Source organism: Trachurus japonicus, chromosome 11 (genome assembly GCF_045865225.1).
Source record: "Trachurus japonicus isolate A0001 chromosome 11, Traja_1.0".
Lineage (NCBI taxonomy): Eukaryota > Metazoa > Chordata > Actinopteri > Carangiformes > Carangidae > Trachurus > Trachurus japonicus.
The window spans coordinates 4,883,334-4,896,437 of record NC_140917.1 but is presented as its reverse complement, the minus strand read 5'-3'; the positions used below and the strand labels follow the sequence as shown (position 1 = coordinate 4,896,437).

Sequence of the window (13,104 nt, the reverse complement as noted above, 5' to 3'; positions counted from 1 at the left end):
TTGATGCTGTTTCTATAAAATGCTGGTGACAAACACTTTGTCTCAATAGCGTCAGTTAGAAATAAATGTTTTTTCTCTCATTAGACAGAAACTCTGTGCACATAAATGATTGTCATATTGAAGTTGAACCTTTTTAAAACTTTAAGTTCAACTCAGCAACAGTTTGACTGATGACTGAGCTACAACAAGCGTTACATTTGGCCTTTAGGGAACTAAAACGAGAGCCGGGCTTCAGCTATAAAAGTGAACGACGACTTTATGTAACAGAAATAAACGTGTAACATTCAGGAGCAAAAAAAAATCTTTGGTGGGACGTTCAAGAACTAAAAACGGACGTAGGAGCGTACAGTTGCTGGTCGTATCGTGTAGTGTGTCATCAGAAGACGAGTTGGTCTGAGTTTGTACGGTGGCTGGCGGGGACCAATCGGAGCTTTAGCGACATTTTATTGGACGAATAAAAGTATTGACCAGATGATCGATCACCACAGTTAAACACAGTTTGATTGTGGAAGCAACATCTGATCTGAGCACCGTTCAATCAGCACCAACGACGGTTTGATACCTGGAGAAGGTTCGATACCCAGCAGCGGCCCCTCGCTGCCACAGCTTCAACAGGACAATATGTTAGTTCGAGTCACTAAAGGACGTTAAAGAGACGCGGAGAGGACGGACTGAGCAGCGATTTGAAACCACGGTCTGACCACACAGGAGGACGACTGGAAGGAGACGTTTTGTTTCTTTTTCTTTTTCTTATTATAATTAGGGATCAACTGATATGGTTTTATCAGGGTCGATACTGATACCGATCATTAGTAATCAAGGAAACCGATATTTAACCGATATTCATTTGCAGTAAAAATGAAAATTTAAAAATAACACACCAGGGATCAGACTGAATACAGTCAACAGTTTGTTTCTGTTTTGTTCACTGTGAAAACCTTTGGGACATTGTTAAACAGCCAAGAGAGACGGCTTCGTTAGAGCCAAAGGAGTGCGTTTATGCGTTTAAAAATACATTTATTTTATTGGTTATCGGTGAAAAAAAACGGCCGATATCGATTATCAAAAAAAAAAAGGGAAATATCGGTCGATAATCGATTGAACTCTGATTGTAATTAAATTCATTAAAAACGTTTTTCTGATTGAATGTGTCTCGATGTGATCAGACTGAGATCTGCTGCAGCAACAAAGCGTCAGTGCGGCGGCTTCAGGACGGAGCCGCTTTAAGAAAATAAAAAATAAAAAAAGTCGTAAAAGTTTGTGAAACCAGCACAGGAGGACGTGAGCGGGACAAACCGGGCACCGTCCGTCCCGTCCCGTCCCTCAGCACTGCGTCTCCTTGGTGTCGATCTGGTGTTGCCTCTGCAGCCGGAACATCAGCGCCTTCTCGCTGCGACTCACCGCGCTCGTCTCCGTCAGGTCCTCGAAGGAGCGCCGCCGCTGCTCCGAGCGCTGCGCCGGGCGGCCGAACGCCTCCTGCAGCGCCTCCTCGTCCAGGTGGGAGTCGAAGCTCGGGTCCTCCTGGATGGTGGCCATGCGGGGGGAGTCCAGAGGAGGAAGAGGAGGGGGAGGGGGAGGGGGAGGGGGAGGGGCCGCCACCGCAGGAGGAGGAGGAGGATGGTGAGGAGGAAGAGGAGGATGACAGCAGGAGTCTGGACCGGGGCCGAAGCCGAAGCCGGAGACCGGCGGCGTGCTGGTCTGCTGCGGACCGGACGGCTGGAAGCGCAGGTTGGTGGTCGGGAAGGTCGGAGGCTTTAAGATCCGGACGGACGCAGACTCCAGGCTGCTCAGGAGCTCGGCATTCTGGGAAAATGAACAGAGTCAGTTGAGTTGATGTAGGGATGTCACGATTATAAATTTTCTTGGATAAATAATCACGGTAGTACGATTACCACGATTATTATGCATTAATTAATTTCACAACACTATATATGAATGTGTAAAATCAAATATAGTCAAAATATAACTACATTATTGATAATATACACAAAATATTTTAAGTATCATTAATATAGGACCAATTATTACTCCCCCAGAGGAAGTATTTGAAATATTGAAGTCATTAATTGTCATCTATACCAAATATTTGAGTTTATTTTAATAATTTTTTACATTTTATTATTACAAATGGCACACTGACATTTAAATTCCTACCAATTTAATGTTACGTGAGGTAAATGGACCAGTATCTGTGCATTTAGCTTTACTTTGGCGCTACATCTGCCGATACGGTTCCGATATAATCTTTTTTGGAGAGTGACAGTATTTAGAAATCTTTACGATAGATTACTTGTGGCGTTTAATACCATGAGGAATTGTGACAATAAGTAATCGTGACATCCCTAGTTTGATGGTTAAAGATGAACTCTCTCCTCCTCTGTGTCTCTAACCCTCCTCTCCTCCATGTGCGTTTGTTTTCAACAATTAAGCCGGTGAGAAATCAATCCATGGAGCGGTGGATAACGTTATTTATCATCTACCATGTTACCATGTTTATATCTGTGTAGTCTTATCTGTCATAAACAAGAGATTACGGGTTACGTTTGTGTGGCGGTGCCGCAGAGACGAGAGCTGGGACACCGGGTCGGAGGCTCTGATCTTACAAGGTTGGTTTTCAGCCAAGAGACGCTAGGTGGAAGGCAGAGAGCCTCCATTCTCCCAGGTAATGATTCGTATCAGACATATTTCCTCCTTTTGCTGCAATTTCATTACATTAATTGTGAAAAACAAGTAATTGTGACATCCCTAAAATACACACAATCAGATACTCACACTGGGGAGAACAGAGACTTTGTGGTTTGCTCGTATTGTTTATCCAGCTTCTTGTCCTGAGAGAAGAAGATAAAGAAACTTTATTAATCCTGAAGGAGGTTGTTCACAGAAGAAAAGACAAAAGACAAGAGTAAACTAAACTAATCTCTGCACATCTTATAAAATATAAATTTAAATGACTGTCCACCTGATCTATACAGACTAAAGACAGGAAAGACTTTATCATCTTCAGATTCTGGCTGTAGCACCTTAATCCCTTAGTATTAGTCGTAATACATCTCTGTAACGCGTCAGTCAGACAGTGTGACTGAGTGTAGTTTAGTTTAGTTCCTGACAGAGACAGAACGGAGCGACTCACCACACAGTGGACCAGGATGCTGATAGGAACCCAGAAGAGCAGAGAGAACGCCACCACCGACCCCACGATGTTGTCGGCCAGAAACTTCCCAAACGTGTTGATGTCCAGTTTGTCGATGAAGTCCCACAGACGCTCCACCACGTCCTGCACCTGCTTCATGCACTTCCCCTGCAGGAGACACACACACACACACACACACACACACACACACACACACATACACACACAAGCTTTGTTTACATGGAGCCAAATATTCAGATTAGATTCGGTTTAGAGTCCAAACTGAATGAAAATGCTCCATATAAACAGCTCAATCACAACAAACAAGCCCAAACCAAATCAAGTTTCATTCGGTTTCACAGAGGCAGAATAAACCTTTTCTTAAATCGATCAAAAGTATAAAACAATAAAATCAAATCATGTAAACAGTTGACCTGAAAGACTCATTCAGAAAGGATTCAATCAGAAAGAGGAAAAAGTCTCCATGTAAACCCACCTACACACACTCACATCCCGCTTGTCTTTAATGTGTTTTTTTTTGGGGGGGGGGGGTTTCCCCCTTTTACAAAGCATTTTATATAATAACACGTGAACATGGGGTGTTTTCTATTATAATAACACAAGGAAATAAATAATTAACCAAAAACTTAAACAAAAGAGGGGCTTTTCAGGGAAATATACCTTTCCAATGCTTTCAGATGTCTTCAAATTTGGAATGAGTGTGATGTCATACCATTCATCAACAGATGGTTTAAGCCATTTCTTTGTGATTACACCTAAACTCAGTTCCAAATAAATAGTTTTCACACTCATAGTAGTTGAGCTAGAAGTTTGTCTTCAATGTGTTTTAAAGCTGCCGTGTGTGTGTGTGTGTGTGTGTGTGTGTGTGTGTGTGTGTGTTTCCACTCACCGCTCCGTCACAGAAGCCCACGGTGCAGGGTTTCCCTTTACGCAGGAACAGGAAGTTGCCCGTCTTGTCCTGGTAGGGGGCGCAGATGCCGCTGGTGCTCCGGCAGCAGACTCTGCACGACGCGTTGGTTTCTATAGAGACGAGAGGGAACAGATACAAGACTGAGACGGATGCATCATCATCATCATCACCACCACCACCACCACCACCTTGGTCTCACGCCGGTGTGGTCGTTACCGTTGCAGGCGCAGGGCTGCAGCTTCAGGACTATGGCGAGTTTATTGTGCCAAATCATGGATTACCAGGAGAAGGAGAAGGAGCAACCTCCCCTCCCGTCGCCGTCTGAACGTGTGGATTTTTGAATGGGAGTGGATGGGACAGCAGATGAGAGACCGGCGGCGACGTCACGGCGAGTGCACTGAAGGAACGTGTGACGGCGGCGACGTGACGGCGGCGTATGTTAGAATTACCAACAAATTTACGCCTGCTCTGGACGTCTGAACTAAGTACGTCGTCACCACAAACGTGTGAAACGACGTGTGAAACTAACGTCGCCACCATTGACGTGTGAAACACACGTCGTTGCTACTACGCCGTCGTCAGACTGCAGTGAAGTTAGTTTTAAGTTGGATATTTGACAGACATTCACTCCTTCTCAACACATTAAAAATCCATATAAAATATAAGATGTGTTCAAATACAATAAAAACAGGTGTGTGTCATAGAGGAGGCTTAGCTCTACCCTCCTGTGTTGATTTTGAGTCAACAGGTCACATGACCTACAGTAGGAGTTATTGAGCTCTAACGCCCATATTTACTGTATAAAATATATAAAAAATTCATGTGACCTGTTGACTCAAAATCAACACAGAATGGCAGAGGTGAGCCTCCTCTATGACACACACCTGTTTTTATTGCATTTAAACACATTTACTATTTTAAATGAATTTTTAATATATTTTATACAGTAAATATGAGCATTATAGCTCAATAACTCCCAGGTCATGTGACCTGTTGGCTCAAAATCAACACAGGATGGTAGAGCTAAGCCTCCTCTATGACACCCACTTGTTTTTATTGCATTTAAACAAATGTAATATTTTATATGGATTTTTGATTTATTTTATACTGTAAATATGAGCATTATAGCTCAATAACTCCCAGGTCATGTGACCTGTTGGCTCAAAATCAACACAGGATGGTAGAGCTAAGCCTCCTCTATGACACCCACTTGTTTTTATTGCATTTAAACAAATGTAATATTTTATATGGATTTTTGATTTATTTTATACTGTAAATATGAGCATTAGAGCTCAATAACTCCAGGTCATGTGACCTGTTGACTCAAAATCAACACAGGATGGTAGAGCTAAGCCTCCTCTATGACACACACCTGTTTTATTGCATTTGAACACATCTTATATTTTATATGGATTTTTAATGTATTGAGAAGCGAGTGAGTGAGCGAATGTCTGTCAAATATCAAACTTCAAACTAACTTCACTGCAGTCGTCGTCAGTAGGACAATATTATAGGGCCTGGACTCGATTTAATCTAATTAATTAGAGGCTTTGTAATTAGGCTAATTAATCGAAATTAAGATTAGCCTAGGCTACTGTATTTAATAGCCTACTTAAATCACAGCATAAAGTGATTTGTCCCTGTGTGATGTCGAGGGACAGGTCAGGACAGTCTGAAGACAGAAATCTCTGAGTTTGAAGTCCTGGACAAGTCTGTGTCTTGACCACATGTCAGCTGATCAGCTGCAGCAGTGCAACTCCGCTCTTCTCAGCTCCACCGTGACCATCGCTTTTTTTTTTCTTTTTTTTTTAATGATGCTCCTAAAGACTGGAGGATAGGCTATTGTAACCCCCCCCCCATCTGGTCAGACAGAGCTTCTTTAGATCAAGTATCATTTGAACCACGAGCCTTCTCATCCCCCTACAGTAGCCTAGCGCACAGCGTCTCCCAGACCATCATATGTAGCCTACTGTAAATTCTCAAAAAGGAGGGGGGAAAAAAGGCGAAAAGGGAGATGCCGGTTGCACTGGGTCAGGTCTGTCTCCAGGTTTCAGCAAATAAAAGCCGGTCTCAATTAGAAGCCGGGTCTGTTACAAGTTCTAGTGAATGAACAAAACCTCTGAAAGTGCTTAATTCCTGCTACAGTTCTTAAAGACCTGATGGTCCGATCTGATCCGCTATTGCGGCCAGACTCACGTGCATTAATTCTCGTCCATTCTCGAATTAATTATGATTAGATATTATTTCCCATCTTTGCTGAGCTGATTTGTTTTAAATGAAATAGCTAAAAGCGTCCCATAGATGCTTGTCTATTAACATAACCTACTGTGTGACTATAAACTACAGGTCCACAGGTAACTTATGCTTAGCTCATAACCTGTTATGTTCAGAGTTTAATCATAAAATCGGATATAAGGGCGCCGCTGTTTCACCATTTAACTCATTTACAGCTGCGTCACCTTTACTTTGAAAGTCCAGTGGAGCTGGATCAGAACGGAGCGTTTGTACGGAGGGAGAGATCAGCTGATCCGCTGCTGTTGACTTTCTCTCTGAGCGTCTCCGCCGAGAGTTGTCTCCACCTATGATGTTCTCCTCACCCGTTGAGCTGAGCGTCAGGAGGTCATTAGCTATAGCCTATATTTTACTTTTATATACAGTCACCACTGATAGAAGTTGTTCGCTCGCAGCAGGACGGATAATCAGATGGATAATCGGTAAAGTTAATAATTTCACTTAATGTGGCCGTGAATAAATTAATTCCGATGTGTCGCCTGTTATATTTCAGTGTTGCCCAAACTCAAATCTTGAATAAGTTTCCACTGTTTTCACATTTAAAAAGGTCTTTGTTTATGAGATTTGCTTGTACCTAGCTGCAGCAGCACCTAAAAACACTCACTATAACCTATCCAGCCTCGCTTCCAATAAAACACACACTCGTGTTATAATTGCGATCAGTGAAATATTTAACAATATAAAACACAATTTAAAATGACAGTTGATGTTGCTCCTAGTTTAAATGGATAAAGCTTCATATTTAAAAGTAGCGCAAGAGCTGTCAGAAAAATTAAAAGCAGCCTCCTCTCGCAGCAACACTGTTGCTTCAGGCTGCGATCGTGCTTTTTTTTTATATCGCTCATACTCTCTCCATTAAAACAATTGCACTCCTCTGGGCTGAAATCATAGAACTTAAACATCATAACAAGAACATTATTGATTACAAGCTCTGTCACCAAGAAATGTATTTTTTTTTTATTGTTAATTCTATTGTTCTCTCTTTAACTCTTATGCTGTCATGTGTAAATCTAGCTATTGTACTGACACCTGGAATGTCTGAATTGTCTGTTGTTCAATAAAGTTGGAAGAAAAAAAAGTAGGCTACGTCGATCCCCTCATTGTCACTTTCCCCAATTTACAGTAATTGAGTGAATTCCAGTCTTTCAATATTGGATTCACTTTTTGTTTTTCTTAGGCCTAAGCTGTGTTTTATATGTACTGATGGTGCTTTGTGCAGCTTAGGCAGTAGTAGCTACTTTTTACAAACTGCAGGTGTGTGTGTGTGGTGGGGAGGAGGGATGGGAGGAGGGATGGGGGGGTGGGGGCGGCGGCGTAGGTGAGGCGACGTACTTATCAACACGTAGGTGAGGCGACGTAGTTCAGACGTCAATTCCACACGACAGTCTCCTTTGGCTGGGTAACCGTGGCACTATCCACCCCTCATACAGGACGGCCTGACAGAAAGGAACGCACTCCCCGTCCAGACACTCGCCGCTGTCCAGACACGCCGTCTTATCGGGAGCGTTTTCAGGAGGAGGACACTCGCTGCTGTTTCCTATGAGGGGTGGATAGTGCCACGGTTACCCAGCCAAAGGAGACTGTCGTGTGGAATTGACGTCTGAACTACGTCGCCTCACCTACGTGTTGATAAGTACGTCGCCTCACCTACGCCGCCGCCCCCACCCCCCATCCCTCCTCCCATCCCTCCTCCCCACCACACACACACACCTGCAGTTTGTAAAAAGTAGCTACTACTGCCTAAGCTGCACAAAGCACCATCAGTACATATAAAACACAACTTAGGCCTAAGAAAAACAAAAAGTGAATCCAATATTGAAAGACTGGAATTCACTCAATTACTGTAAATTGGGGAAAGTGACAATGAGGGGATCGACGTAGCCTACTTTTTTTTCTTCCAACTTTATTGAACAACAGACAATTCAGACATTCCAGGTGTCAGTACAATAGCTAGATTTACACATGACAGCATAAGAGTTAACTAAAGAGAGAACAATAGAATTAACAATAAAAAAAAATACATTTCTTGGTGACAGAGCTTGTAATCAATAATGTTCTTGTTATGATGTTTAAGTTCTATGATTTCAGCCCAGAGGAGTGCAATTGTTTTAATGGAGAGAGTATGAGCGATATAAAAAAAAAAGCACGATCGCAGCCTGAAGCAACAGTGTTGCTGCGAGAGGAGGCTGCTTTTAATTTTTCTGACAGCTCTTGCGCTACTTTTAAATATGAAGCTTTATCCATTTAAACTAGGAGCAACATCAACTGTCATTTTAAATTGTGTTTTATATTGTTAAATATTTCACTGATCGCAATTATAACACGAGTGTGTGTTTTATTGGAAGCGAGGCTGGATAGGTTACAGTGAGTTTTTTTTAGGTGCTGCAGCTACAAGCAAATCTCATAAACAAAGACCTTTTTAAATGTGAAAACAGCGGAAACTTATTCAAGATTTGAGTTTGGGCAACACTGAAATATAACAGGCGACACATCGGAATTAATTTATTCACGGCCACATTAAGTGCAATTATTAACTTTACCGATTATCCATCTGATTATCCGTCCTGCTGCGAGCGAACAACTTCTATCAGTGGTGACTGTATATAAAAGTAAAATAGGCTATAGGCTATAGCTAATGACCTCCTGACGCTCAGCTCAACGGGTGAGGAGAACATCATAGGTGGAGACAACTCTCGGCGGAGACGCTCAGAGAGAAAGTCAACAGCAGCGGATCAGCTGATCTCTCCCTCCGTACAAACGCTCCGTTCTGATCCAGCTCCACTGGACTTTCAAAGTAAAGGTGACGCAGCTGTAAATGAGTTAAATGGTGAAACAGCGGCGCCCTTATATCCGATTTTATGATTAAACTCTGAACATAACAGGTTATGAGCTAAGCATAAGTTACCTGTGGACCTGTAGTTTATAGTCACACAGTAGGTTATGTTAATAGTAGTGCTGGGCATAGATTAATTTTTTTAATCTAGATTAATCTCACTGCAATCTTGGAGTTAATCTAGATTAATCTAGATTAAAATGGCTCATTTGAATTCTGATGAAGGCATTCAAGTGATGCACGATATGAAAAATTTCTACCAATAACCCATAATTTCCTGGTTCTCATTGCCGATACCGATAAATTCATATTTGTATATATAACATAATAGGCTCTAACCCAGTTTTCAAAGTGTGAGAGAGTGAGCCCCCCTTATTGAAAAATAAACAGCTGGGCGCCCCCCCCCCCCCCCCCCTCCAAAAAAAAAGAGAAGAGAATTAAACATAGCCTATTTATTATCAATTACTGTGACCAAAACAATATTTGATTCATTAAACATAAATTGGTCTTTCTTGTAGGATTTGTTTGATTTACAAGCTTGTTTCTCAGCATTATCATGACAACATAGCACTGACGAATAAACCTAAACATTGATACAGAACTCTGTAACACACTCATCACACAAGCAGCTTCATGATCTCCCTGTGTGATCATCTGGGAAGCAGACAGTCTGAGGTTGAAGTTTATATCAATGCACAGGTGACACTGTGACAGGTCTCTGTACGTCTTGACCACATGTCAGCTGTTCATCTGGGAAGCAGACAGTCTGAGACGTGCATCTTTTTTTTTTTTTTTTTTATAGGAGCGGTATATTGCGGCTTTATGCGGGAGGACACGCAGTGCTACAGCTGATCCAATGTATTTATCTGAGCTTGGTCACCGCGAGAGGCACCGGGTCGCTTTGAGCTGCGTTCATATGAAGTTATAGGCTACCTGACGCTGTGCAGCACCTGACGCTCTTCTTTTTCCAACATGCGCGGATGTAACGACTCCTACTATGTAGGCTACTGTACATGTGTGATTCGCTCCAAGCGACAGTGGTAAAGCAGCTGTTTTAATTCCCGCTGTGGAGCTGTTAATATGTCACTTTATTACGTTTTAATATTTTTTCAGATGGAATCTAACCGTGTAGATCCCCACTTTGTGGTTAGTTTATCCAAATAACGCCTGTTTGCTCCGACGTTGTGAGAGCAGCCGACCGGGAGCAGCAGCAGCAGCAGCAGCTCGTCACAGACGCAGCTGCCTCCGGTGACACCGGTCAGCTGACGTGGCGGTCAGCCTGCGTCGCCGTCGGCATCCCTCGGGGAGAAAACGAGCAGAGTAACTTACCCGCAGGTTTTTAGAGGTTTTCCGCCGGTGGTTTAATTCTTTTTAAATATATAAATGTTGGTCTCATTGATGAAACCTAACAACTGTGGAAGCCGCAGTTTGAATGAAAGGTGAAACTTACTGGACAGAAGAGCAGCGCAGCCTCAGGGCTCTGTACAGAAATCACCACGTTACGTCAATAAATTAATGTTTTACAATGAACCGAGCGGTCTACCTGTCATTTAATTGAAATAAAAAATACAGCAGAGGGAAATTCGGTGTGACTCTTGTTTTTTTCGTGCACGTCCACGGTGCACAGCTCCACGACCTGCTTTGTACAAGGTGCATGTTGACCCAGCCCCCAGACAACTTTGAGAATAGATTAACGGCTATAATTTTCTTATCGCGCGATAAGAGTCTCACGTTAACGCAGCACGTTAACGCCGTTAACGGCCCAGCACTAGTTAATAGACAAGCATCTATGGGACGCTTTTAGCTATTTCATTTAAAACAAATCAGCTCAGCAAAGATGGGAAATAATATCTAATCATAATTAATTCGAGAATGGACGAGAATTAATGCACGTGAGTCTGGCCGCAATAGCGGATCAGATCGGACCATCAGGTCTTTAAGAACTGTAGCAGGAATTAAGCACTTTCAGAGGTTTTGTTCATTCACTAGAACTTGTAACAGACCCGGCTTCTAATTGAGACCGGCTTTTATTTGCTGAAACCTGGAGACAGACCTGACCCAGTGCAACCGGCATCTCCCTTTTCGCCTTTTTTTTTTCCTCCTTTTTGAGAATTTACAGTAGGCTACATATGATGGTCTGGGAGACGCTGTGCGCTAGGCTACTGTAGGGGGATGAGAAGGCTCGTGGTTCAAATGATACTTGATCTAAAGAAGCTCTGTCTGACCAGATGGGGGGGGGGTTACAATAGCCTATCCTCCAGTCTTTAGCCGGTCGCTGCGGAACATCATTAAAAAAAAAAGGAGAAAAAAAAGCGCTGGTCAGTGGTCACGGTGGAGCTGAGAAGAGCGGAGTTGCACTGCTGCAGCTGATCAGCTGACATGTGGTCAAGACACAGACTTGTCCAGGACTTCAAACTCAGAGCTTTCTGTCTTCGGACTGTCCTGACCTGTCCCTCGACATCACACAGGGACAAATCACTTTATGCTGTGATTTAAGTAGGCTATTAAATACAGTAGCCTAGGCTTTAATCATAATAGTGTAGGCTACTGGCACGAAAAACCATTTCTATTCTCACTGTTCTCAGGTCAAATATGCTTAATTTCCATTAATTAGCCTAATTACAAAGCCTCTAATTAATTAGATTAAATCGAATCCAGGCCCTATAATATTGTCCTATAATTCTTACTGACGACGACTGCAGTGAAGTTAGTTTGAAGTTGGATATCCGCTCACTCACTCGCTTCTCAATACATTAAAAATCCATATAAAATATAAGATGTGTTCAAATGCAATAAAAACAGGTATGTGTCATAGAGGAGGCTTAGCTCTACCCTCCTGTGTTGATTTTGAGTCAACAGGTCACATGACCTGGAGTTATTGAGCTCTAATGCTCATATTTACAGTAGGCCTATAAAATAAATCAAAAATCCATATAAAAATTACACTTGTTTAAATGCAATAAAAACAGGTATGTGTCATAGAGGAGGCTTAGCTCTACCATCCTGTGTTGATTTTGAGCCAACAGGTCACATAACCTGGGAGTTATTGAGCTATAATGCTCATATTTACTGTATAAAATATATTAAAAATTAATTTAAAATAGTAAATGTGTTTAAATGCAATAAAAACAGGTGTGTGTCATAGAGGAGGCTCACCTCTGCCATTCTGTGTTGATTTTGAGCCAACAGGTCACATGAATTTTTTATATATTTTATACAGTAAATATGGGCGTTAGAGCTCAATAACTCCTATAGGTCATGTGACCTGTTGACTCAAAATCAACACAGGACAGAAGATCCAAGTCTCCTCTATGACACTCACCTGTTTTAATAGCATTTAAACACAAATAATATTTTATATGAATTTTGTATGTATTTTATACAGTAAATATGAGCATTATAGCACAATAACTCCTAGGTCATGTGACCTGTTGACTCAAAATCAACACAGGAGGGTAGAGCTAAGCCTCCTCTATGACACAAACCTGTATCCTATTTGAACACATTTTATATTTTCTATGAATTTTTAATGTAGCCTATTGAGAAGGAGCGAATGTCTGTCAAATATCCAACTTAAAACTAACTTCACTGCAGTCTGACGACGGCGTAGTAGCGACGACGTGTGTTTCACACGTCAATGGTGGCGACGTTAGTTTCACACGTCGTTTCACACGTTTGTGGTGACGACGTACTTAGTTCAGACGTCCAGAGCAGGCGTAAATTTGTTGGTAATTCTAACATACGCCGCCGTCACGTCGCCGCCGTCACACGTTCCTTCAGTGCACTCGCCGTGACGTCGCCGCCGGTCTCTCATCTGCTGTCCCATCCACTCCCATTCAAAAATCCACACGTTCAGACGGCGACGGGAGGGGAGGTTGCTCCTTCTCCTTCTCCTGGTAATCCATGATTTGGCACAAT

General features: G+C 42.3%; 1 protein-coding gene across 1 annotated transcript; it reads right to left on the bottom strand.

Annotated features, from left to right (window-relative positions):
- Window positions 1-1,323: 1,323 nt before the first annotated feature.
- LOC146977963 (disintegrin and metalloproteinase domain-containing protein 17-like) lies at window positions 1,324-13,091 on the bottom strand. Its single transcript, XM_085790545.1, has 8 exons — window positions 13,037-13,091; window positions 7,787-7,890; window positions 4,278-4,299; window positions 4,041-4,171; window positions 3,131-3,298; window positions 2,775-2,828; window positions 1,684-1,803; window positions 1,324-1,521 (listed from the first exon to the last, which is right to left on the bottom strand). The coding sequence occupies exons 1-8, from the start codon at window positions 13,089-13,091 to the stop codon at window positions 1,324-1,326; spliced, it is 852 nt and encodes a 283-aa protein (XP_085646671.1).
- Between the last annotated feature and the right edge of the window lie 13 nt (window positions 13,092-13,104).